The 25,791-nt window shown below is 47.0% G+C and overlaps 1 protein-coding gene across 1 annotated transcript in view; it reads right to left on the bottom strand.

Annotated features, from left to right (window-relative positions):
- Nucleotides 1-1,728: 1,728 nt before the first annotated feature.
- CDS2 (CDP-diacylglycerol synthase 2) overlaps nucleotides 1,729-25,791 on the bottom strand; it is a 56,732-nt gene continuing 32,669 nt past the window's right edge. Inside the window, exons 2-13 of the mRNA XM_045445234.1 lie at nucleotides 18,472-18,608; nucleotides 16,493-16,589; nucleotides 15,401-15,498; nucleotides 14,250-14,389; nucleotides 12,419-12,477; nucleotides 11,682-11,764; nucleotides 9,126-9,213; nucleotides 8,548-8,616; nucleotides 7,468-7,620; nucleotides 5,353-5,472; nucleotides 4,527-4,630; nucleotides 1,729-4,265 (exon numbers count right to left, since the gene is read on the bottom strand). Coding sequence (XP_045301190.1) covers nucleotides 4,133-4,265; nucleotides 4,527-4,630; nucleotides 5,353-5,472; nucleotides 7,468-7,620; nucleotides 8,548-8,616; nucleotides 9,126-9,213; nucleotides 11,682-11,764; nucleotides 12,419-12,477; nucleotides 14,250-14,389; nucleotides 15,401-15,498; nucleotides 16,493-16,589; nucleotides 18,472-18,608 — 1,281 coding nt within the window. The 3' untranslated portion in view covers nucleotides 1,729-4,132. The remainder of the gene's footprint in view (nucleotides 4,266-4,526; nucleotides 4,631-5,352; nucleotides 5,473-7,467; nucleotides 7,621-8,547; nucleotides 8,617-9,125; nucleotides 9,214-11,681; nucleotides 11,765-12,418; nucleotides 12,478-14,249; nucleotides 14,390-15,400; nucleotides 15,499-16,492; nucleotides 16,590-18,471; nucleotides 18,609-25,791) is intronic.

Raw genomic sequence — 25,791 nt, 5'->3', positions numbered from 1 at the left:
CAAGCACAGCGAGTGGGTCCACGCTTATTTTCTTGTGATGTGTCTAGACAGCCACCTGGACATCCTCCTCTAGCCTCCCCCCGCCTCCCCTGACTTTGGAGGAACAGGAACCCTGGGACCAGGTGAAACCAAACCCCTCCCCACTCCACCCTTACCCAGCACATCATCGCAATAGGCAAGCAAGGTGGGCACAGACTGCTACTCCGAAAGACTGACAGTGCCTAAGATATGATGAGCACAGGAAGAGGTTCCAGCAAGGATGAATCACATCTGGCAGAGAAACAAAAATCTACTTGCCTAGAAACTGACCTAGGGCAGGCTCCTCATGGAGCAAGGCCATTGTTAATTTTCCAAGCAGTGCCGCTCTTTGCCCTGAGCCATTCACATCCTTCCCTGCCCACCGCCATCAACATCCAGGGTGCTTCTGAGCCTGCTGGGACCTCATGGACACACTGAAGATCTGAATTCAAGGATCCATTCGGATCAGCCTCTGGCCAACTCAGCAACTCACTTAGACTCAAATCACAGGGTCTGTTTAATCGCCTTTAAAATATATCATACAGGAAGATTCCAAAAATATGAATCAAGTTACAGGAGAAGAAGCCCAGTGGGGAAAAATAAATACCATAAGAGTGACTTCAAAGTCCACCTGGGCAAAGTTAAATGTTACATTTCACCCCTTCTACAAGTAAAAGAGACACTAATTTCAAACATATACTGTAGAATTAGAAACCCAGAAAACACTATGGAAAACACTAAGAGTAATATGTTTTAAATATGATTACACAATAGCTACTAACATGCTCAGAACACGAAACAGGCAAATAATAATAAACATAAACAGGACCCAGGCTGCCGTGGACTTTCCCCGTGCACGGGGTGGCAGTTAGGTGGCAGTTAGGTGCGCCCGCTCGTAAAGGGGAAAGACCCAGGTGTCCCGTGAGCGGTCACAAGTAGGGCTCACAGGGAGGCGGCTCAGGCCCGGCCCTCTGCAGATGCGCCCTGCTCTCCTTGACAGCGTGTCCGTCAGCTCCCTGGGGAAGCTCCAACTTGGGTGCACAGCCTGACCTCCTCGGCTTGAGGAACGAATATTCCAGAATTCTTGGAATTTCAGGCACACCTACACCACTTTCACAAAAGCAAGTGGAACTAGGGCAGATTCCTGTCCTGGCAAGCTGGAGTGAGGTGTGCCTCTGCCCCATGACCCTGGGGAAGCACTCCACGTGCTCTTGCCCTCAGCGTCCTCACAGGCAAGGCGCTCAGGACTCTTGCCTGAGGCCCCTCAGGAGGCTGCTGTGAGAACCTGTAAGATTCAGAGCAGAAAACAAAAATCTTGGGGCACCTGGGCGGTTCAGTCAGTTGAGCATCTGACTTCGGCTCAGGTTGTGATCTCATGGTTTGTGAGTTTGAGCCCTGCATCAGGCTCTGTGCTGACACCTCGGAGCCTGGAGCCTGCTTTGGATTCTGTCTCCCTCTCTCTCTCTGCCCCTCCCCTGCTCATGCTCTGTTTCTCTCTCTTTCTCTCTCTCAAAAATAAATAAACATTAAGAAAGAAAGAAAGAAAGAAAGAAAGAAAGAAAGAAAGAAAGAAGAGAAGAGAAAAGAAAAGAAAAGAAAAGAAAAGAAAAGAAAAATCTTGACATCAGGACTGCATGATATTTATGAAGCAAAAAAGTGGGAAACACATCCACACACGGAAGTGAGAAACTGAAGTCACAAGGGAGAGCATACAGTTTCAGCCACATTTTATTTCTCACACAAAAAATGGATCTGAAGCAAGTTATACCATTCATTAAGAATGCACAGGTATATGTTAAAATAGTCTTTTGAATCTCGTCTGTACAGTGAAATATCTTCAATAAATGGGAGAAAGGAAAACACTGTGTGTATATATAGATATAGATAAATAGACACGAGGTGGTGTCGCTTTCCCAGCTACTAGGCTAGGAAACTCCTCTTATTTGACCTGAAAGCATGTGGGGAAATCAGAAGATAAAACCCGAGCTGACCCTCTGGGCTTCTTGCTGAGAGCTCTCATGAGCACCCAGCTTCAGCTTCCTGGGACGCCAGGACCCTCCCCACTTGGTGACCACTTCCACAAAGGAATGTGCCAGTCACCTCGATCCCAAAGATGGCCTTATTCAGGAGTTGCTGGGCCCCAGCCACCAAGCACCCCGCCATATGCCCACAATAAGGCAACAGAGACAACCCCTTCTGTCTCTGGTCTCAGGAACCAAGTTCATTCTTCAATGTGAAAACTAGACTTGTTACTAATTACCTCCTCTAAGATTTGTGGGTGAGATACTGACTCATCTCAAGGGCCAGCATTTAGAAATGGCCTGAAAGCTGTTGCTTTTTGGGTGCCCAGGACATCACTCAATACCCATAAGTAGCCTCTGGTGACAAGAACTTGCTCAGCCAGAAATCACAGAACACTGGACTTAGGAGAGAGCTCCGAAAACGAGGCCCCGGAGAGTGCTATGTCCTGCCCAGGGTCACAGAGCCACAACAGAAACCCCAAGCAAAAACACATTTTGTTTTTAAGGGGGCCTTGGACCTGAAAAAGAAAAGCCGTGTGCTGAAACAGAAGTACACGCTCAGAAGAAAAAGTCACGTAGTGACTGAGAGCTGCAATGTTGAGGGAGGCCTGCCATCTGGGCGGACTGTGAGCTTTCAGGGAAGCAGGAGGGCTGATTTAAACAGAAACAGAATGAACCGGCCGCAGACCAAGGTGCTGAAGCGGGTCTCTGCACTGCATTTGGCAATGAGAACAGCCGTGGCACAGAATAAGCAAACACATTTGGGCACCAAGTTCTCTCTCCCATTCTCCCCTGCTTGCTGTCCTGACAAAGAACTTGTCTTCCCAAAGTCAACCTCACTCCTATAATCAGGCAGGGGAAAAAAAAATAAATCACAGTTTAAAAGGAAAAAGGTCCCTCAACGAAATACACACTACATTTAAACTGGTCACATTATATTAAAAAAAAAAAAAAAATGTGCACTGAATCTTCAGAAGAGTCAAACCTCTAATCGGATTAGGTTTCCAGAGCTGTAAGCAGGATTCTGTGGTTTCAGTGGACAAGTCATGGTACAACTGAAATCACTGCAAGGGATAAGTGATTTTTAAACCACACACACACACAGATACACACTTGCCTTAAGAGTAGTATATACACAACACAGCAGCTACGTGGGTGGTCGGTCAGGCTAAGGGTGCGTGAACAGGAAGCCCCCTGCTCCCTAACAGGAAAGCCCCCAGAAAGGATTCAGCAGCAACAAGTCTACAGCCCAAACGTGAACAGCATCGTCCCTGAACAGACACAGTTAGTCGGAGCCACCAGAGCCTACAGCCTGTGGGAGGGCTCGGTTACAGTCCATTCTACTGCGTACACTTGAGATATTACAGTGTATTTTTTCAGACTATTATAAATAATTTCTCGTGCTTTCTGGAAAAAAAAAAAAATCAAACGAAGCCTTCTTTCATTCAGTCTGTGATGAAGTAAGGTGAACCCTTCTCGTAAAGCACAGCTCAGGCTCCCCAGGGCTTTGTGGGCAGGATGCTCCTCTGATTAATAAGCTTGTGTCCCTCCAGCCTACAGAAGGCAACCGTCCCGTCACTCCAGCGCAGGTGTTCTCAAGAGGTCCGTGTGAAAGCTCTTGGGGAGCAAAGGCATCCAAGCTGTGCACCTCTTCCCTGCTGGGGGGGCAGCTACAAGGCAGGCAGGGGGTCCTCTGAACCGGTCAGACACAGACGAACGTCTCCACTCTGATGGAGCACCGAAACTGAAGCTCTGGCTTGGGAGCTAGAAGTACCCAGCAGACCCACCCCAGGTGGGCACAACACTGCCTTCCAGGTTAAAACTTTTGTATAAAACACCCAAATGGTCTTACCCCTGTGACTTCTTTCCAACTCAAAGCTATGGTTTACCCACAACCCAAATCATAAGCACACAGACTGTATATATACAGATTGTTTTTAAATCCCACAAATAAAAAACACTCTACAAAAAAAAAACAAAAACAAAACACCAGTGAGTTGAAGCCTTGTCATAGTCTGAGACACACCAGTGGGGCTTGCCTTGGGGCCCTGCCCCTCGCTCTGCTCACTCTTGCTCTCTCGGCCCTGGGGCCCCTACTCATCCTCCGTGCCGGCTGTCAGCATCCCCTTGTCAGCCAGGTGAGACCTGAGGGTGTTGAAGATGTGCAGTTGTTGATCTGGACGCAAGGTCAGGAACTGCTGAATCAGCTTGCTTGGGTTCGGGCCCCTGGAGGAGAACGTGAGGAAACAGCTCTGAGTGGGGGGGACTCAGCAGCTTCTAGGGCCTGATTATCCAAATAGCTGCTGTTCCCTGTGGATTCTCTACTCATGGAGGGCAGGGGGCCTCAAAGAATCCACTAAGAGCAGCAACTGAAAACTGCATTCATATTTGGGATGCTTTTCACTTCAACTGAGGTGTAGCTAAAATCCCAGATGTTCACCACACTCAAAAATCCAACAACTGGCTTCAGATGGAAAGGCATCGTACCTGATAAAACTGGCAATGTACACGTTGACAAAGGTGGCCATCAGATACTGGCAGTCAAAGCGATCCATGATGCCGCCATGGCCGGGAATGGTATTGGCAAAGTCCTGTTAGAGGCAGGGGAAGGACTGGTAAGCCTGGGCTAGGCGAAGATCAAACCCTGCCCTATGGTCTCACCTCAGTGTCCAGCTACTATCCTGAGTAGCTGAGGGCAACAGAAAGTAAGAAGTATGGACCCAAATGCTGAGGGTATAATACCACACAATCTTATTATAAAATGTTTCTTTTGAAGAAAGATACAAGGTATATTAACAAATAAACTGAAAATCCAACTACAGTTGACTCTTGAACAACAGGGGTCTGAACTACAAGGGTCCACTTAAACGTCATTTTCTTCAGTAAATATAGTACAGGAATATAAATGTATTCTCTCTTCCTTATGATTTTCTTAATCACATTTTCTTTTCTCTGGCTTGCTTTATTGTACGAATACAGTATATAATACATATAACACACAAAATAGGTGTGAATCAACTAATAATTCTTCTGGTCAAGTTACATGTGAGTTTTCTAGTACATGGGAAGATGTGGTAGGGGGGAATGTCAGTGCCTCTAACCCCTGCATTATTCAAGGGTCAAAACTATACTGAATTTTCTTGGAAAGCAATGTAGTTTTATTTAACCTACCTAAATCTCATGCACGAGTGAAGGAAAGCACACATTAACAGTCAGGGTTTATAGCCTGGTATTTTGAAGGGGGCGGTGGTTGATGGGGTGGGACAGGAGACTGGGCTGGGAGACAGAAGAATAGGGAAGACGATTTTCCTACTTTGATTTTAAAGGCTCGTTTGAATCCACTTGCAAAGAATCCTCCAAAGGGGCCGATGAGCGAGGCAAAAGTGGACAGGGCGATGCTGTGGATCTGGAAGGGGTACATCCAGACTGTTGTCTGAGAAGAACAAGGGAAAATCAGTCAAGATGCCTTGTTGACATAAATAACTCTTTGTCAAATGAACTATATTTTCCCTCCAAAATCAAAATGAGTAAGAAAAGTGGATTTTGTGTTTGTAAATCTCGAATATCTGACTTAATGGAGGACATTAAGTATCATACATTCAGTCTGTTGCAATATGTTTTGGCTGACGTATGCGGAGAAAGTCCAGCCTTACACAAATTAGGTAGTTGAAAAAAAAGGAAGAGTAGGGGCGCCTGGGTGGCTCAGTTGGTTGAGCGTCCAACTTTGGCTCAGGTCATGATCTCACAGTTTGTGAGTTTGAACCCCATGTCAGGCTCTGTGCTGACAGCTCAGAGCCTGGAGCCTGCTTTGGATTCTGTCTCCCTCTCTCTCTGCCCTCCCCCACTCACACTCTGTCTCTCTCTCTCTCTCTCTCAAAAATAAAGACATTAAATTTTTTTTTAAATAAGAAAAAAAAAAGGAAAAAAGGAAGAGTATTTTAGCACTGTCTTTCAGATGCTTACAGGTATTCTCCTCTGATACTGCACCAGAACTTGACAAATGGTAGTTTCTTAAAAATTTGTCGAATTTGATGGGGCGCCTGGGTGGCGCAGTCGGTTAAGCGTCCGACTTCAGCCAGGTCACGATCTCGCGGTCCGTGAGGCGCGTCGGGCTCTGGGCTGATGGCTCAGAGCCTGGAGCCTGTTTCCGATTCTGTGTCTCCCTCTCTGTCTGCCCCTCCCCCGTTCATGCTCTGTCTCTCTCTGTCCCAAAAATAAATAAAAAAAAAAAAAAAAAAACGTTGAAAAAAAAAAAAAAATTTGTCGAATTTGAGATCCAGGAATGAAATTTTTGTACTCTTAGCATTAAAATCCATTGGTCTGTCTTGAACTTTGAACGGACCTTTTACCCACACGTGACTGCTGTAATACCATGCACTGACTATTTAGGAAATAATAGTTCACTAAGTTATGTAAATCTTCCAAACGTGGACACATTTTGCTATATATAATGTCAAAACATCATTATGTTAAAGTCATCATATGTTAAAATCACTATAAAAATCTTACAAAGAATCACCACAACTCTCATCAGCAAAGCTATGAAGTATTAAGAGCTCTGGTGGAAACCCTATGACACTTTCCAAAATACTAATTTTCACTTGGCAGGTGAATTTTATCATTGGTAACAATCACCGTTAGGTGTTTTCCTTCGAGTGACAGACTCACTTTCGTCATCTTCAAGGAAAATGTTTGTCAAATACACAGATCTCAAAAACCATAGCTTGTCGGTACTTTTCAAGTAAAAATGATGTCCCTATAAAACAGCAGCTAGTTCAGCTCATATCTCAAACAGGTGCACGCGTGCTTTCCTTTAGGTAAACGCTGTACTTCAGTATTTACCAGAAATCTTTTATGCATCCTTTTCATACACAAGAGTATTAGAAAGATATGTATTCAAGGGTCAGGATTTAATAAAATGAATAGTTTTACTGTTTCATCAAAGACACTCTTCGGAGGAACTCTCTTATTCTCACTGCGTGTGCGTGGCACGAAGAATCCAATGACTCAGTCCAGTTCGGGGCCAGAGCCCCCACTCATACTAACGCACCAGGCGAGTTTACCCATCACTGCTTGTGTACCCTACCACTCGCAGCAAATTTCAACAACGTAAACAGGCAAATAATGTCATTATATTGTTATGGAAATAATCGTGACTTCACAGGCCCCCTGAAAGGATCTCAGGGTCCCCCAAGGATCCACAGAGCACAGTTTGAGAACCACTGGTCTAAATGAATAGAAGTGAGATGAAGTGTCTCCTTCTGCTTTCAGCCTGAACTGACCTGAACAATTCTCTGTCCTGGGGCTTGCAGCGTTGTGGAGGGAGGAAGCTAGGTTGTTGTTGTTGCTGTTGTTGTTGTTGTTGTTGTTTTGAGGGAGTGGTCACTATCTAACCAGGGATAGCTTGCCCCATGTGAATGGCACGTACCAAGCCAATGACCGACCGGATCACCTCAGGAATGTTGTACTCCTGCAGACGGAAGAGGTCCGAGGGCTCACAGTCCACAGTGAAGCTGTTGGTGTCATTGTTGTACTCCACGGGGCAGACAAAGCATCTGTACCCGGACATCACATAGGACAGCTGAGGATGAAGAGCAGAGACGGGCAGAGGAGACCAGTCCCAGTCATCCTGCCTGGGCGGCAGACACGGGGCCTGGCTGTGTCCCTCACAGCGCCTAGCCTGCTCGCTGCAAGCTGTGCACTAAATCAGAGGTTCATATTTCCCCACGTGAGTATTTTGCCAGAATCTGGGAAAAAATTTTAAAAGAGGTTCATGGCCTGCTGAGGCTTCACACATACTTACCCCAACATCCAGGCCAAAATCCAGGACAGACCTGAAGGAATCTGGGCAAAGAACTACAAGAAGATTCCCCCATTCAGGGAAGCTACGGTCCCTTTTTCTCAGCATCTCTTAATTTAATTCAAACGGGAGGCAGGTTGGCAGGGAGCGATATAGTGAGAGACAGCCAGTCCAGAGGAAAAAGGAAGAATAATGAAGTAAGGGAATCAGTACTGGAGGATGGCTGGACACCTCTGAAGAAAGGAGAGAGGCTGGCCTGATGGTCAGAAGCAGGGAATGCTCCAGAAAGGGTGGGAAGATCAACCACCCACAGGCAGGGCACAAACGGGAGAGAACCTTGGCCAGAGTGGCATGGCTCGCCTCACCTCCTACTCTTAGCTGCCAATCACTTGATCTTGAAATATCAAATGCGTGGACAAGAACGCTACCTGCTGAGTGTCACCATGCCTCGACATGGGGGGAGTACAGGTTCACACGGCCCTGCTCAACTGCCAAGACCCTGTTTGGAATCTGGCAGATAAAGGACAGCTGGCTCTGCCCGGGCCACTTACGGAGCATGCCAGGCTCATGCCCCTTGCAGGGCAAGGTTACCATTCAGGGGGACAGGGTCCTTGGCCTCGGGAGACAAGCTCTCTAGCCCTGGACAAGCTTTGAAGGTGGGCTGAGGTCTCTGTGCCCTCTCCCACCCAGCGGGAAACCACCACCTACCAGAAGGCCAAACACCACTGTAGCAAAGAAGCCCCCAATGAAGCCTTCCCAGGTCTTCTTCGGGGACAGCTACGGACAGAGAGCAAATCTTAACAAAGGTCATTTTGATAACTGGCTTTGGAACAATGATTACTTGTTTAAAACCTTCCTACTGTTAAAACAAATAAACAAAAAAACCTTCATTCTGTTAACCACCTCCCTTTCTAAAAATAACCCCATGCTTGGTTTCCTTGTTCCCAGCCTGATATCCCTCAGTTTCCTTTCTGTCCCAATTAGTCACTCAAATAATTTAATTATATTATAAAATAGTATACTAATTAAATAACAACACTCAAATTCAGATCAGAGCCCCCAAAGTGTGCCTGTATAGTCTATACAATTATCTTCTCTAGGAACTCGTTCTTCCTTTCTGAATAGTTGTCAAATGTCTTAGTCTGGCTTTTCTCTTAAGACTAAACTATTGCAAGACTTTCTCCAAGATGACACAAAGACATACACGCTAGTGAGATTTCTTCTGTGCCAAGCTGATCCTCACCGTTGCCTCACAGAGGTGTTTCATGTTAGGGTGACCCACTTACCTTAATGAGTGGGGTCCGACCAAAGAAGAAGCCAAACATGTAGGCCATAATGTCATTACAGATGACGCAAGAGATGGGGACAATGAACCTAGGGAATAAACCAAAGTAGAAATCAACTCTCCTAAGATGACAATACCTCGGATGTCTATAAAACACTGCCATTCATCACTTCCGGCACCAAAATAACCCCTAAGTACTTGTTCTCCACTAACCAAAAAGTAAAAGAAATTAAATAGCAGACAAGCCCTACCTAGTACCTGGCACACAGCAGACATTCAAGTGTTTACTGAACGACTCCCGAGTAAACGGAGGTGGTGTTCTCTAAAATGCCATTTGTTCTTTTTATCCTTACAAAGTAATACAGGCACACAATACTACAAATTTAAACTGTAAAGAAAAGAAAGTTTTCCTTGTTCCTCCCATCCCTATCTCCATTCCCCAAAATAACTGCTTTTAATGACTTCTGACTTCTCTTCTTCTAGAGGTCATCTCCATAATTCTATGCAATATGTTTCATAATTTACCTATTTTTTTTTTTTAACTATTTATGACTAGCTCTGATGAGGCCTACATTTCCTAGTGCTCGGCTGAGTACACAACCACACCCCATATAGCTGGCTACCTTCTCGACAGCCGCCCCCCCTCCCACCAGCCCCACCATGAAACAGGAGGCTGTTCCCACACTTGTAACATCTTTCTGCCCTCCTCACTCTCTCCACTCTCTGGCCAGCACTTTTTTAAAATTTCCCCTATTTAAATTTCTGAATTTCACATACAGAAATCTCTGACTTCCTGGCCCCTAAACTACAGGCAGTATTTTCTGACTTCCTGTTTGTTAAGGGAGCATCTGTATCCTCTCAACACCACACGATATTATTTACTTTGTCGAGGCTTCTAGCACATATTCTCTGCTCGACATATTTTCTACATCTACAATTAAATCTTGTAGTTTGAGTGTGAAAACCAACAACCAGAGATTTTAATATAATTCACTGTAGAACTGAGTGGCACGTTTGGACCTAAAGATAAGGACTTATCATGAGCCATTCCTCGAAATTACCTGAAACTCTGAAAAGGAAAGATTGTGTGTCTCCCCAGGCCACTGCTATCATTGTTTTAAACGTAATAATGCCTAAGGCTGCCAATTATCTGAGCTAGTCTCTGGTCTAAGCACTTTACATATATTTACTAACGTGGAGGTGGGTACTATTATACCCTCATTCTGAGATCTGGAAACAGACACAGTCTGGGATCTTAACCACAACTCAACACTTCTAATATAAACTAGGATATGCCTTACCTTTTCACTAAGATCATCCAGTTTCCTTAGCCAGCCTGCAGACTTCTATAAATACTGATAGATTTCCTGCTGAAACCACTGCATTTCTGGAATAATGTCTGCTAAGTAACAACTATATCATTCTTTTGACACATTGCCAGATTCTATGTGCTAATAGTTTATTTACAATGGCTTATCTGTAATCATTAAAGAAATCAGCTTAACATTCTTTCTACCTCCCCATGCTTATTAGCTTTAGTATGAAGGGTTAGATAAAACTCTGAGATTATCATTGGTTGTTTTTTTTTTTTTTCCTTCCAGGTGTGGATTCTTAGGCAATCCAAAGTTCTTCTATAGTTATTGATCTTTTCAGGTTTTCTTCTTCATGACTTTTGGTAGCTTCCATTGTGCCAAATCATGAAAGTTTCCTTTTGTTTTCAAACCTGTTGCTATACAATTGCATTATCTTTTATTCTTTAAATATCCATGTATAGGGGCACCTGGGTGGCTCAGTTGGTTGAGTGTCTAACTCTTGATTTCGGCTCAGGTCATGATCTCATGATTTGTGGGTTCAAGCCTGGCGTTGGGCTCTGTACTGACAGTGTGGAACCTGCTTGGGATTCTCTCTCTCTCCCTCTCTTTCTCTCTCTCTGCCCCTCCCCTACTCACGTGCACTCCGTCTCAAAATAAATAAACTTTAAAAAAAGAAAACTTTTAAAAATTAATTAATTAAAAATATCCATATGCTAACAAGCACATGTCTAATGTCTACAACATCAGTTTTTGGGGAACCTGAGTGGCTCTGTCGGTTGAGCGTCTGACTTCAGCTCAGGTCATGATCTCACAGCTCATGAATTTGAGCCCCGCACTGGGCTCTGTGCTGGCAGCTTGGAGCCTAGAGCCTGCTTCAGATTCTGTCTCCATCTCTCTCTGCCCTCCCCTGCTTGCACTTGCTCTCTCTCTCTCAAATGTAAATAAACATTTAAAAAAAATGTTTTTTAAATAGAACATTAGTTCTCAAAATATAGATCCTGACCAACAGTATCAGCATCACCTGGGAGTATATTAGAAATCAAATTCTTAGTACTGAATCTACTGAAGCAGAAACTCAGAAGTGAGGCCCAGTGATCTGTGCTGTACCCAGCCCGGCAGGGGATTTTGATGTAGCTCAAGGTGAGAACCCCTGGCTTAGACTGTAAGCGGGGGTTCTCAGCCTACCTGTACATGAGAAAACCCACAAAATAAAAGGGAAAACCTCCCTCACTGACATCACTCACCAGATCATTCCTTCAAACAGGTTGTGGATAACAAGGTGTGACTGGGTTACAACAATCAGTAATGTTACATGCGTCCAGCCAAACTGCAAAAGAAGATATAGATTACATTTTACCTGTATGTTTACCTTGAAAGGAACTTCAAATAACTGTCAGTAACAAACAGAAAACTGCCAGCAACAATAACACAAACACGTAGAAAAAAACGTCTGCTTCTGTACCTGTCTTATTGGAAGTAAAAAGATACAGAACAGGCATGTGGGAGTAACTTTGTCCCCCAGCTACAGTCCCCACCAAAAGTAGAAACCACAGGGCCCACTTAGTGAGCAAGTCTTTCTACGCTCCAAAAGCCTGGGTATGTCTCATTTTCTCAATAAGTGTTTACTAGGTGCTTGGGACACTCAGTGAGGGGATGTTTTCAAGTTGAGGGAGCGATGTAGCTGGTAGGATATTCGTGAGCATTGCCTGAAGCTTCACCCTGAGCCTTACTCGGAGGCCACCTTCAGGTCCTGGTGGAGAGGTTGCTTGGGGTGTATGAAGTAACAGTGATTGGGTCTAGGTAGAAGCAGAGCCACCTAACTTAAATGGGGACACTCCTTCGTGCTCTAGGTTCTAGATGCAAACACAACAGCCTGCACTCCAGACTGTTGATTTGTCACAGAAAGCATAAAAGGCCTGCCGAGTTTCTGCAGAACTTCCCTTAAGCCAAGAATTCTGACACACATGTACATTTTCCTTACCATGTAGAACTGCAGTCGATAATGCTTCTTGACCAGACTCAGTACAAACATGCAGAATCCTAGTTTGAGGAGCAGGAAGAGAAGAAGGGGCAAAATGAATCACACTCTGCATTATCTTTGTCCTGCTCATTTCCTTTAGACGCATGAAGTGGTCCTTTGGCCAATCCCCTGGCAGCGGTTAACCCGGGTACAACTCCAAAGCCTAGGGGGATAATCCTAGTCATTCCAATGACAGCAGGGATAATGGACTCCCTCAAGACAGTCAGAGGAAGGCAATATTTTTAAATCTTGCAGACTACACTCAATTTAGAACACTGTTCACCAGATAGGAATGTTTTGATCCTAGAGCAAGGGTCAACAAACAAAGGTCAAGCCAGCTGCCTGTTTTTACAAATCAAATTTTTTTGGAACACAGTCATGCCCATTTGTTTACATGTCGTCTGGGCTTCTCCTTTCATGCTCAAGGCCAGAACAGAGGAGGTGCAATGAAGACCCTTTGGCCTCCAAAGCCTAAAATATTATCTGGACCTTTAAGAACAGGCTTGCTGAAGGGAGCCTGGGTGGCTCAGTCGGTTAAGCGTCTGATTTCGGCTCAGGTCATGATCTCACAGCTTGTGGGTTCGAGCCCCGCGTCGGGCTCGGTGCTGACAGCTAGGAGCCTGGAACCTGTTTCAGATTCTGTGTCTCCCTCTCTCTCTCTGCCCCTCCCCCACTCACGCTCGCTCGCGCGCGCGCTCTCTCTCTCTCAAAAATAAATAAATATTAAAACAAAATATTTTTTAAAAAAGAGAAAAAATTTGCTGACTCCTCCTGTCCAAAGTTATAGGTCTGGCTAAGGGAGACCCACCTGGTGTGGAGTCAAGGCCACCCCTGCATCTCTCACACTGACCCAAATGGTGGCAAAACAGTCTACAGCCGCCCTCCCCCACCTCCTTCAGGAAGGAAAGAGACTTTTACCCACGAGAGTGCTGGGCCCCTCAAACACAGCCCTGCCCAGAAGAAAGCATGTGGCTATTCTAGACCCCTGACCTGGCTCTGTGAGGGGGCACTCTCAGGGTCTGAGGCATGCTCTCTGACTGTGCTCAATCCCAGCAGACCTCTTGGCAGTGGATTTTCTATTTTACAGCCAGGTGTCATTCACAGAGACAAGTATTGCTATAAGCTGATCAAAAATAGATCAGACGGAAATTTAGGTCAGAACAAATTTCTCATGTGCCTCAAACTGGCTTTGAGGGCAACTATGAAAAAACAGGAGCGTGAACACTTAACACTCAGATAAGACTGAGGTTAGATGGACACAGTGTTTGACTGTTTGTCAACTTCTAATGTATCTGACTAAACCCTCACAGTACCCCTGCTGTTTTAGCTCCAGATTATGAAAGGGATTCAAAGATTAAGCTCCCAGCTCCTGTGAAGTCACAGTCTTTTTAAACCCAGGTCGGTAAAATTTCCACTACACTGCAACGTCCCCCATGCGGCCACGCCCCTAGCGATAGCCGCTTGTTTTTATACCCAACTTCCTGGACAGTTTTTGTTTTGATCACACCGCAGAATCTCTGCCAACAAGAGAGTCAGGACAGGACCGTGTTATGCTGTCCTCTGACGGAGGCTGGGACACAAGATCAGATGGCACAGACTGAAGTCCCCACAACTACACAAGGCCCTCGGTCCCATTTCTTAGGCAAGAGCTGCTACAGGGCCCTCAGCTCTGCTGCCCTGAACAGAGTTAACACCATCGAAACTGCGTGAACCAAGAAATTCCCCAACCTCTCCTCCACGGACATACAAACACAAGACAAACACAAGAACTGGTAAACCGCTGAATGCCTACCTATTAGATAGAGAGTAAAGGAAATGAACCGGTGGTATTTACTGAGAATCCGCAAAGGCTCCTCTCTCTGAACCAGAGTGAAGAAGTAATCCGTCACGGTTTCACCATAGAAGAAATAATTTACACACAGTAGAAAGTACCTGTAAAGGAAGACAGGTCACTGCTGTGAGGGGCACATGTGTCTGCTCCTTTACAGTGAGGCCGTGAAAAAGTTCCAGGGATCAGAGTGGCAGTCCACCTGCCCCTCGAGACCCTGGTGGCAGCTTGCAGAGGGACAAGCAGACCAGGGTTCCCTGTTTACTGGTGACCCTGGAGGTGAGAAGTTTATCTGGGAATTTGTGGCAGTTTTCACTCCCTCTCCATGTATCACAAATTGGGGGCTCGGTTTTTGCTCTTTTTGTCCAGTTTCCACGCCTAATGTAAGAACACTCAAACCATAACACGACCTTCCAGAGTGTGCCTCAGCCTGCCTCCCCATCCTATTTCCACTCTTCCAGGAACCCTGTGCACCTATCACAATGGTTGACTCTGGCTTTGCCACCCATCTGCTTTGTTCCTGTCTTTCCCAGCCTGGAATATCCTCTTTGCTTACCCATTTTTTTCACTTGTTGCTCAAATACCATTTTCTTCATAAAAACCTTTATATAACCTAACATGGTATCTGTCTCCCCCACATTTATTTCCATAGTATATAGTATTTCATCATTTCACTAAGCAATTAATTATGCTCTGTCTCAGAACCTTCCTCCGGCCCCTGGTTGGGCTCTGAGCCTGCTTGGGATTCTCTCTCCTTCTCTCTCTGTCCCTCCCCCACTTGTGTGCACATGTGTGTAAGCTCTATCTCAGAATAAATAAAGATTTAAAAAAATATATGCTAGTCTAAAAGTGGGGGTCACTGTGCAAAGTCTGACGGATCCAAATACCAAGGCCAACGTGTTCATGGATACAGCCAGTGCGGAAGTTTCCAGATCCCAGGTAACTATCATAAACACTCCTCATAGGCCAACCACATAAAATACCTGGGTCTCAAAGGTACTGTGTGAGCTGGTGGCCATCCCTCCCCGCCCACCCAACCACCATGCCTGTAAATACCCACTACAAAACACTTTTCATCCAAATCTGTGGGGCCCCTGTGGGGCTAGATGGCTTACCAGCTGAGGGTTCTAAACCAGGGCAGGTCATAGGAGTGGTAGACGTTATAGCCAATAGTGATAATCTCATGGAAACACTTAATCTGAACACACATCACCTGCAAGACACAAAAGAATCCAAATACTTGCTGATTCCCCAGTTCTTACCATCTTTGGAAACAGAAACCCACACACAGGTCATGGGCCTTCAAGAAAAACTATCACATTTAAGAATGTCAGTCCTACAGGCCCTGTAGTGGCTGTAGGGCGCCTGGGTGGTGCCTGGGTGGCTCAGTCAGTTAAGCGTGCGACTTTGGCTCAGGTCATGATCTCGCGGTCTGTGAGTTCGAGCCCTGCGTCAGGCTCTGTGCTGACAGCTCAGAGCCTGGAGCCTGCTTCGGATTCTGTGTCTCCCTCCCTCTCTGCCCGTCCCCCACTCATGCTCTCTCTGTCAAAAATAAATAAACATTAAAAAAAAAAATTTTTTTTAAAAAGAATGTCAGTCCTACAGGGACTCCGCTCTCCTCCTCACTCTCACTCACACCGCAGGACTTGGCAATGTAGTCCTTTATGTCACACAGAGTAGATGCAATAGAAACAAACCCCTGAAGCTTCAATTAACTTTTTATTGTTGCACCTCCCTGGATTCAATCCCTTCCCTTTGACTTTGAATAGGAATACCTGAAAAGCCCCAACTGCTTTGCTCAGCAGTCAGCTGCTAGTCATCTGACCCTGTCCACGACAGTGGGAAGACTGCAAGAGCAGTGCTGTGGACTGGGATTTTTAAATGAAAGTCCTAAGCCCCAGAGTGAGGCCCTAGGAAAACCAGAAACAAACCTGAGAGTCACACAGAGTCACAGCTGGGGTCACAGTTTCATCAAATGGCTGAAATAATATCATCAAATTTTTAAGTGAATGGAGATCTTTAACCACATACTACTGGCCTATCCCAGTGCCCCTCTGGTTGGCTCCTGACAGGGGAGAAGTCACAGATACTGGAAGGCAGATGTGGTCTGAGGAGCCAGGCCCGCCGCTGATTCCCAGAACCAACCACAAACCCCATACTCAAGATTAAATTAGAAAAAATTAAAACAGCATGCAAATGGCACTTACAATGATCATTAAAACCATTGGTCCCAAGTAAATGATGATGAAGAAAAATGCAATCATGGCCAAAGTCAGGATGCCTCTCACCCACCAGTTCTTCCATCTAAGTTAGAGAAGAGAGAAAGGAGAAAACATGTTAGGAGCCCAGAAAGAAGCAAAGCACAAACCCAAGGGGGAGGGCTCTTTCTGGCAGGAGAGGTCAATCCCTTCTAGGAACACCTCCTTCACCTTGACAGAGGTACTAGCCACAGGCTGGCAGAAGCAGGGCCAATAGAGCCATTACCTCACTCCCACCAGACTCAGCAGGTGCTCCACGGCCTACAGAAAAATACACCCAGCTTCTATCTTAACGAAGGAATCAGGCAAAAATCCTGAGGGAAATGTGGTGCCTACTTCTGTATCTACTCGGATGGCTTCTATCCAAAGAAAAAACTGCATATTTATCCTGCAGCACAATCCTATATCACTCTGCCCCTGCATCATTATGGTGATAACAATATTAACCAGTGATTAATAGCTATCACAAATATGCATCTGGCACGCTTATAAGGATTTTGCACATATTAATTCATTTAACACTCAACACTACTAGCCTTTACAGTGGAAGAATTGGACAAATCACATAGTTGTGATGTGGTTAAACTGATACCTGAATCCTGGGAGTGTAGCTCTAGAACCCATGCCTTTGACCACAACAGAACCTTTCAAAGAGAGACGTGCATGGGACACACACATAGAAACACTTTTAGATAATGTCTTGGGGTCTTATAGTTTGTGTTTTTAGTCTACACACATAGCTGGTGTTGGAGGACCAGAGTCTCAAGGGACCAACACTTTAACCCTGGATTCACTCAAGTTGAGATTTCTTAATTCTTCCAGAAGAATCTCAGGAATGTCCACAATGGATGTGTGGGAGAGGGAAAACTAAACTTTGACCATGAAACTTGGGCTCCTCTGTGGAAAGCAGTCTGCCCATCAGTCACAAAGCCCTTCACATGTTATGTCAGCAATCTTGCCCACCACCACCCCTTTGTTTTTTGGGGTTTTTCCATCTTATTTTATATTTTATTTTTTATTTTTTACAGTTTACATTCAAATTAGTTAGCATGTAGTGCAACAATTTCAGGAGTAGATTCCTTAGTGCCCCTTACCCATTTAGCCCATCGCCCCCCCACAGCCCCTCCAGCAACCCTCAGTTTGTTCTCCATATTTAGGAGTCTCTTCTGTTTTGTCCCCCTCCCTGTTTTTATATTATTTTTGTTTCCCTTACCTTTTGTTCATCTGTTTTGTCTCTTAAAATCCTTACATGAGTTAAGTCATATGATTTTTGTCTTTCTCTAATTTTACTTAGCCTAATACCCTCCAGTTCCATCCACGTAGCTGCAAATGGCAAGATTTCATTCTTTTTGATTGCCAAGTAACACTCCATTGTATATATATATACCACATCTTCTTTATCCATTCATCCATCGAGGGATATCTGGGCTCTTTCCATACTTTGGCTATTGTCGATAGTGCTGCTATAAACATGGGGGTGCATGTGTCCCTTTGAAACAGCACAGCTGTACCCCTTGGATAAATGCCTAGCAGTGCAATTGCTGGGTCGTAGGGTAGTTCTATTTTTAGCTTTTTGAGGACCCTCCATACTGTTTTCCAGAGTGGCTGCACCAGATTGCATTCCCACCACCACCACCCCTTTGTCCACACTTTCCTCCTCCTTGGGCTACTGCACCTCCCAGCCCAGCCTGCAGCACCCTTCAAGGGCCAGATGTAGTTGCTGTTAAGCCCTAGATTACACTCAGTGGAGCCCTGAGCAGAAGCAGGGAGACTGTGGCCAATGCAAGTGAACAGGCCCACCCTACACATTTTAACAGAAGTGGGCTCGTGCCACATGACTGCAGGCTGTCTGAGGGCTCCGGGTCTTCCACGGCACTTGGACCTGATGCGAGGCCCCCGTGGGCATCTGCAACATTAAGCCAGGTTACCTTGAAGACAAGTTGGAAAGGGCCCTGTTGAGGACCTCTGGGGTATCGTCTGCAGAGGTGGATAAAGGAACAGCTTCCGCTCGGCTCTCAGTGTCCGATGCAGTCTCTCCATCTACCTTTACTTCTGACTCCGATTCCTACGTGGCAGAAAAACAGATGAAAGGTTAAAAAAAGAAAAAAAATGCCTAGTAGCACGCCGAGAAGTACATGCATATCATAGGAGATCTGTGGGAAAAGACCCCCAACAGGGCTCGGGGACATAGCACAGTCAGGTGACAGAACAGATGGGACTCACAGCGATCCCAACACTGTTCCGGCACGTGCTGAGGTGGCCAGCTCTGCTGGAAGTAAGGCATGCGCCTGCACCACAGGGTGGGGGACGAGTGACAGCCACAACCTGCTCAATTTCCCTTGCCTTACTGGGGGCAGGGGAGGGAACAGTCCAGAACAGGGAGAAAGGGGTTCTTTTGCATCCACAGAAGGCAAAAGGGAGTCAGGCCTGAATTTCATCAGGACCTCATTCCTGACCCTGCACTTAATGCCAGGGTCATTACCTATAAGGGCTCGGCTGCTGGCACCCAGGAAAACATATCCGCCTCTGAAAACCCCTCTCCCCCAACACCTGAATCATGCAGGGAACAGTCCCTGCTCTGCCACAACATGTCGTGAACTCTCAGAGCCACCGGAGTGGCCCCAGAACCAGGCTCTCTCAGAGAAAGGCTGGATGCACAGGCTGTTGCTCCCCGCTGGACTCCCCAAAGTCCACAGTGTTACTTCCAGACTTCACAAGAGCACCCCACGAGGAGGCCAGCCCCAACGAGTGTAGAGGCCGCACAGTATTGCTCACCAGGACGGGCGTGTTGCCGTCCTTTCCCTGTCACTCGGTCCTGGGCATCAGCAGACCCTGCGATGTCACTCACAGAGTTGCCATCCAGGCTCCAGCCAAGTCAGGCAGTCACCCTGCTCGCCAGCCCCTGTGAGGGGACCAGAGCCATGCCAGCAATAGGCTCTCTCTCCGAAGTACCAAGGAGCAGGCTGCTCTGAATCCTAGGGACCCTACTGCTACTCAGAGCATTTCTCTCTTACAGAAATTTAGAATCATTGCCATGAGGAGAGGTGGAAGAGAAATCAAATCACTTCGAATCAGACAGAGTCTAACAACACTGCTCCGTATTTGCAGGGCCCTCAACAGTTGTAAGAATGTTTCCCATACCTGCGAACCTCAGAGTTCTGGAAGGAAGGGAAAGGAGACAGGAAGATCCCTACTTACAAATGAAGAAACAGGAGCTCTGAGAAGTCCAATGGCTGGCCCCAAATCCCCTATTAATCCTGGTCTTCTGACTTCTAGGTGTTCATCCCACTAGACTTCCTTTTATTTAAGTATCTTGGAATCCATTTTTTTCCTGACACCCGACACTTTATGGGTGAGGAGCCTTGGTTTGGGGATGGGGGAAACTGGGATGGACAAGAATCACCCATCTCAGGGGATTTTCCTGGACAAGAAATTTTTAACTTGAAAAAAAAAAAAAAAAAAAAAAAGACAGCTGGCTTTGGTAAAGGATGTAGAGATGGTCTCCTCAGTAGGATGTGAGGGAAAGAGCCACAGCTTCTGATGACAGGGTCACTGTTCCTTACTCTGCCACAGCTGAGCCTGGTGGCGCTCAGTAAGTCACACTGGTGCCTCTGTACTTCAGTGTCCTCACCTTATAAAAGGGGGCCAGGAAAGGTCCTCCTTGTGAGGGTTCTCTAAAGAGATCCAGCCAAACTCCACCCAGGGCTATGTCCTATTCCACCATCTGAGGTTCTGAAACAGGGCAGTGCCTCCGGGATTACCCCTCTCCAGTTAGACTGAAGACGAGGCATTCAGAAAAGCTTCCCATTCTTTATGTTAACATTAACACCCACGTCCCAGCAGCAACCATCAATGATACGAAGTAACATCTAGATGTGACCCCCAAGCCCAGGAGCTTCAGCACGTGACCACCTGGGCTCTACCAAGGCCTCCCACAGATGCTCACCAGGAGCAGCCGGAAGCCACGGGGACTGAGCTGGAGCCCAGCATGGGAAAGGGCATGTATCCAGGCGCAAGCGCATGTGCGAACACACGTGCCCCAGCACAAGGCTATTTTTAACTTATCCATCCTGTTGTCAAGGAGACTCACAAAGGCTGCTGGTCTCCCCAGGCGAGGAAGGGCAGGAAGGAGCCTAGGCAGAGCCTCTGCAGGGGAGGGTAGAGAGACTTGGGTGCCGAGTCTCTCTGGACCTTCCATGCCCTTTTATGAGCATCAGCCCAGCACTGTGTGCTGCAATATAGCCCTGACTCCCCTCCTTCCTTGCTAGAAGGGGTGAGGTGCAGAGAGATACCCTGAGATGGGAAGTAGAACACGAGATAGCGGTTAACTGTCAGGACAAGAAGGGCAAATCCTGTGCAAGGGGCAAGGGCACAACCCAGAAAGACACGGACAGAGAGGGAGCAAGAGAGCTGGCTCTGTGGGCTCCTGAACCCTAGTCCCCATCCCCCCCACTCCCTGAGGTACAGATGTCACAAGAGAGCAGGCCAAGGGAACAGAAGCTTAAGACAACTTGGAGGTTACAGTGTTCTGGCTCCTCCCCACCCCATGGGCAAAAGCCTTTTGCTTGAACCACTAAGACCACCTCTTTGGCTGCTTATGCCTCTAAGTCAAAGAAGCCCAGTGCTGGTGGTGGCTCCCATAGTGGACAGGGAGGCCGAGGAGGCAGGACCCGGAGCTCGAGTTCTTGCCCAGGAGAAAAGTGGCACATGTTGGACCAAGAGTCAGAGGTGCTGAGAGGTACACTGCCTTGCTCCTCCAGGGGATGGCAAGATAGGCAGATGGAGAGGAAGACTTTCTGCGGGAGGAGGCGGCAGCCAGTCAGGGAGAAGGGGCCCAGGACCTAGCTGCGATGCTCGTTACACTCCTCAGATCTCTGGTCTTCCAGTGGAGAGAGGATCCCTTATCCTGAACAACTTGGAATGATCAAATGTCATACCGATGAAAGTCATGAAAACTATAAAGGGACTGAAGAGCAACACCACCCCCACCCCGCCCCACAGTATCCTGACCATGGCTTACAGGACAGGAGCACAAGAACCTTAAACACCTAACTCGGGCGACCTGGGTACCCTGCCCGAGGAGGGTAGAGTGGAAAGCACAAGAGCCATCAGGCTGTGCTGGGGCCTGTGTGTGACCAATTATGTGAGCTCAGCACCAGCCTGCCTTGCTTCCTCATTCGCACCCTCCACTCATCCAATAGGCGGCCCCTCAACTCAAAAATGATCCACTTCCCAAAGCTACCGTGGAAGGGGGTGGCCTGGCACATGGAGGCAGCAGTATATACTAGTGCTGTCTGAAGTGGGATGTGTGCGACACAATCCACTGAAGCGTGAGAAGAAATATTAGGACTTCCTTCTATCTCCTTTGTATTTTTCTTTCTTGTGCATGCTTTATGATGGACCCAGCAGCACACGTATGTAACTCAGTAAGTCCGTGCAAGCTGGCACACGTGGCTAAAACCTCACACACTGTCAGACAAAAGTGTCTCAGCGGCCACAGGCTCGTTTCCCACTGTGCTGAGCAGTGCCTGGATCATAGCAGGCACCCAAAGACTTGTTGACCCAATGAGCTAATGAAGTCTACTTGACCCACCACAGGCCAAGGCATCCGGACTGCACCGAGAGTGTGAAAGAACCCCCCTGCCTCCCAATGGCCCTCACAGCAGGACCAGACTTGCCCAGTCCCATTCTGGCCTTCTCCCTGCAAGGAGGGCAGCAGGGGGAGACCGCTTTGTTGCTTCAGACTGTCTCAGCCCAGCTCCCAGGCGGCCTCTCCTTCCTTTTCAACCCAAGGGCCCAGAACAAAGGCTAAGTGGAGGATAGCCTATCTCTCCAATTTGATCTCAATCAACAGCCATCCTCCACAGTCCCTTAGCCAGTCCCCAAGGGGCCTGTGATGCTGATGTAAACAGGAAGCAAAACAATGTTTCAAAAGGAAAGAAAAAAGCTCCCTCCTAGGCCCTTCTGATTCACTTAGACCCTGAAGGGAAAGCAGAAAGTCTGTCTAATGACGGACAGAGGTAATGTCCTGGGTACCAAGGGCTCAGCTAAGACATGTTGACATTTTTGGAGAAATAGACGCTCAAAAGGCTTCCCCTACCAGCCTTCCAGCACCCACAACTGCTCAAAAGCAACCCCAGCCCTGACCTAAGGCTCAAAACAGCACAGCACAGAACCTTCTTTCAACAAAGGACAAGGCAGTGAGGGAGGGCCTGTGGGGAGCTGCGGGGCGGGAGGTGAAGCTCCTTGGGGCGGAGGCCTGGAGTTTCCAGGCCTGGGGAGGGACCAGCACTCAAAAAACTCATTCTCATTGTTATTCTCTAAGTAGACAACCCTACCTCTTCCCACTCCCTCCTAATTCCCAGTATTTCCTGAGGGCCTGCCTTGGGCTTACAAAAGCTTACTAGGCAGTGTCCTTTTGAGGCTCCTTTTTGGTGGTCAGTTAGTGTCAGGGCCCACCCTCTGACGTTGCTATTCCTCAAGAATCCACAGTGACACCCACAAGTGGTGATGGTCAGAGCTTGACCAAAAAAAAAAAAAAAAAAAAAAGTGTGGCTGTGGCCAAGCTAAACAGGAGCCCTTGGCATTGTATCGACCAGACTCCAGGCAGAGGGTAGTCACCCCACCTCATACCCCATTTCTTTACCAGATGCCAACTCGGTTTTGTACCTTGCTAAAGAAAATATATTAATATTCTGTTCACGTTTGCCCATAAGGAGCAAAAAACTAAGGAAAGAAAATAAGTGGTACCATCCACTAGGCCCTTTCTCCTCTCTTTCATTTTCAGAGAAATTTCATTAAAAGGTAGTGCTCAGTGCACTGGCTGGTTATGCTTCCAACAACCCTGCCCTTTCCACTGGCAATGCATTCAGATTCACAAGTTTCATTTACTAGGTGACTCCAAACTCACACAAACTATGTTTTGCACTGCTTTAGATGCAAATCACAAACCTTGCCCTAGAAGAAAGTCATCAGGCTGAGCCTAACTTTTCTGCTAAATATTGGGCTTGCCATCATTTTCAACCCTGTGGCAGCTGCCAGGGCAATCCACTCCTCCACTTACAGACCCATCCCCGGGAAAGAAACTATCAGAGACAGGTTTATCCTTAATATCAGAGACCTAAGTGTCCCTCTCACTGAGAAAGCCAAGTAGCTCTGTGTGTGTGTGTGTGTGTGTGTGTGTGTGTGTGTGTGTGTGTGGTGTTAGGAAGAGCAAATATTTCTAGCTTTTTCTAATGTTAATCCTATTTGACAAGTTCAACTGTTTGAACAAAAGATCAAGAAAGAGAAGTCCTACTCTGCAAGTTCACAATCATCCCCAGTATGGCTATCCCCTGTCCTCCAAAAGACTATTAATAATATGATCTACAGAAAATGCACTCAGCTACTCCAGATGGACTGCTTCACCTAAACTACCTCTACAGGTGACTGCACCCCAGACCAAAGACCTCAGAGAAAGGACATGGAACAACGTGTACATGGGAGACTCAGCTTTTTAAAACCTGACTCTGGCTATGAACCATTTCACCTCCAGACAACACTTCTTACAAGGAGCTCCAGGGACCTTTGCAGAGAACACATCCCTTGAAGGACAGTCATTCCCAGGACAGCTGCACACACGCCCAAGTATGCACCATCCCTTTTGCTACGGCCTCCTCTGAGACCTCACACCACTGACCTCTCTCCCTCCCTCTTGAGTCCTCTCCTCCCCCTCATCACAGGCCCTTACTTACAAGCAGGTGAGTAGTCTCAACAATAAAAAGCTTTTGACAGCTCATCCACCCAATGCACTCTCTTTCCTAGTTCACAAACGAACCTTTGGCAAGAGCTGCGGACACCCCATTCCCCTCTCTGACCGCATGATTCTTCAACCATGGCAAGCCACCTGCCCTGCCTGCCCAGCCACTCTGCTGAAGCGCTCTCCCCTCACCAATGACCTAATCACTAAACCCTGCACTCTCTGTCCTCTGCCCAGTCCCTCCCTTCCATCAGCCAATGCAAGAGACACACCCCTTCTTTGCTTCCAAGCAGCACATCCTTCCTGTTTCCCAGCTGCCTCTCTAGCCAGGCCTCCTTTAGGCAGTCTTCTCCTTGGCAGCTTCCTCTTCCTGGCTCTTAATTTGGGGGTTCTGCCAGGTTTCTTCTGAGGCTCTCGTTCTTGTACCACCCACTCTCCATGAGTAGCCTCGTTCACTCTGATGCCTCCAACTGCCTCTCCTTGGGCTTCACATTCATTCATCCAAATGTACTAGATGTCTCCCCTTGGATGTCCCCACCACACCTAAAATCCTCCACGTGTCCAAAGCCAAACCACTTCCTTTCTCCTGAATTCTCAAGTGAGAAATGCGACCTTCATCCTTCGTGGCTCCCCCCTCAGCCCCTAGAACTATCTATCACCCAGTCTGTTAATGCCAGCTCCAAAAAGGCTTTCTGCGGCATCTACTTCCTGTCGCCTCTGGCACTCCCTTAATTCAAGCCAGTACGATCTCTGCTGAGTACCTGCAGCAGCTCAACTGGCCACCTCACCCTCAGTCTTTAGTACACTCCTACCTCCCCTCTACTCTTCATGCTGCACCAAGAAAATCTGATCACGTCGCTCCCTATTGTGAACTCCCTCTGGAGCACCGGTGTAAATGGAGCAATTTCCACTTCCGGTAATCTAAAGGATAGACTGAACTATGGAACAGATCTACACTTTTTTGAGATGGTTGTACCAGCCACTTTGAGATCCGAGTCTTATCCACCCTTCCAGCCTCATTCCTCGAGGCCATTCTGAAGTACAGTCAGCTGTACTTTGTCACCTTTAGGTCTTTTGTTCATTCTGCTCCTACCCAGAGCAGTCTGCAAATCACTTCTATGGACGCCTATTTCTCTTCTTTTTGGTCAATTATAACTTAGCCTTTGAATCTCGGCTAAGAGATCCCTTTCTCTCCAAACCTTCCCTAACTGCCTATGTGCCCCAGTGGCCCCCTGTCATTTCTCAAGAGCACACCATACAGCGTGGTCTCCTGTTGACTTCCTCAACACAGTACCCCAATATCTGGCATGGGGCCCACAACAGAGAAGACAGAAAGCAGGTCTTACCACATCTGCATAAGGTGTCAGAGAGGATCTGGGGTTTACTGAATTGGCAAATAGCTGGGTGACTCAGCAACTCATTTCCTGTGCTCTTAACAAGCACTACATGAAGTATCACCGGGTTGTAGCCCCGCTGTCCATCTTCTCTTCTTTCCTAAGACATTGTAACA

This window comes from Leopardus geoffroyi, chromosome A3, assembly GCF_018350155.1.
Source record: "Leopardus geoffroyi isolate Oge1 chromosome A3, O.geoffroyi_Oge1_pat1.0, whole genome shotgun sequence".
NCBI lineage: Eukaryota > Metazoa > Chordata > Mammalia > Carnivora > Felidae > Leopardus > Leopardus geoffroyi.
Note: the sequence above shows the minus strand (reverse complement) of the source record. Positions and strands in the feature narration are given on the sequence as shown.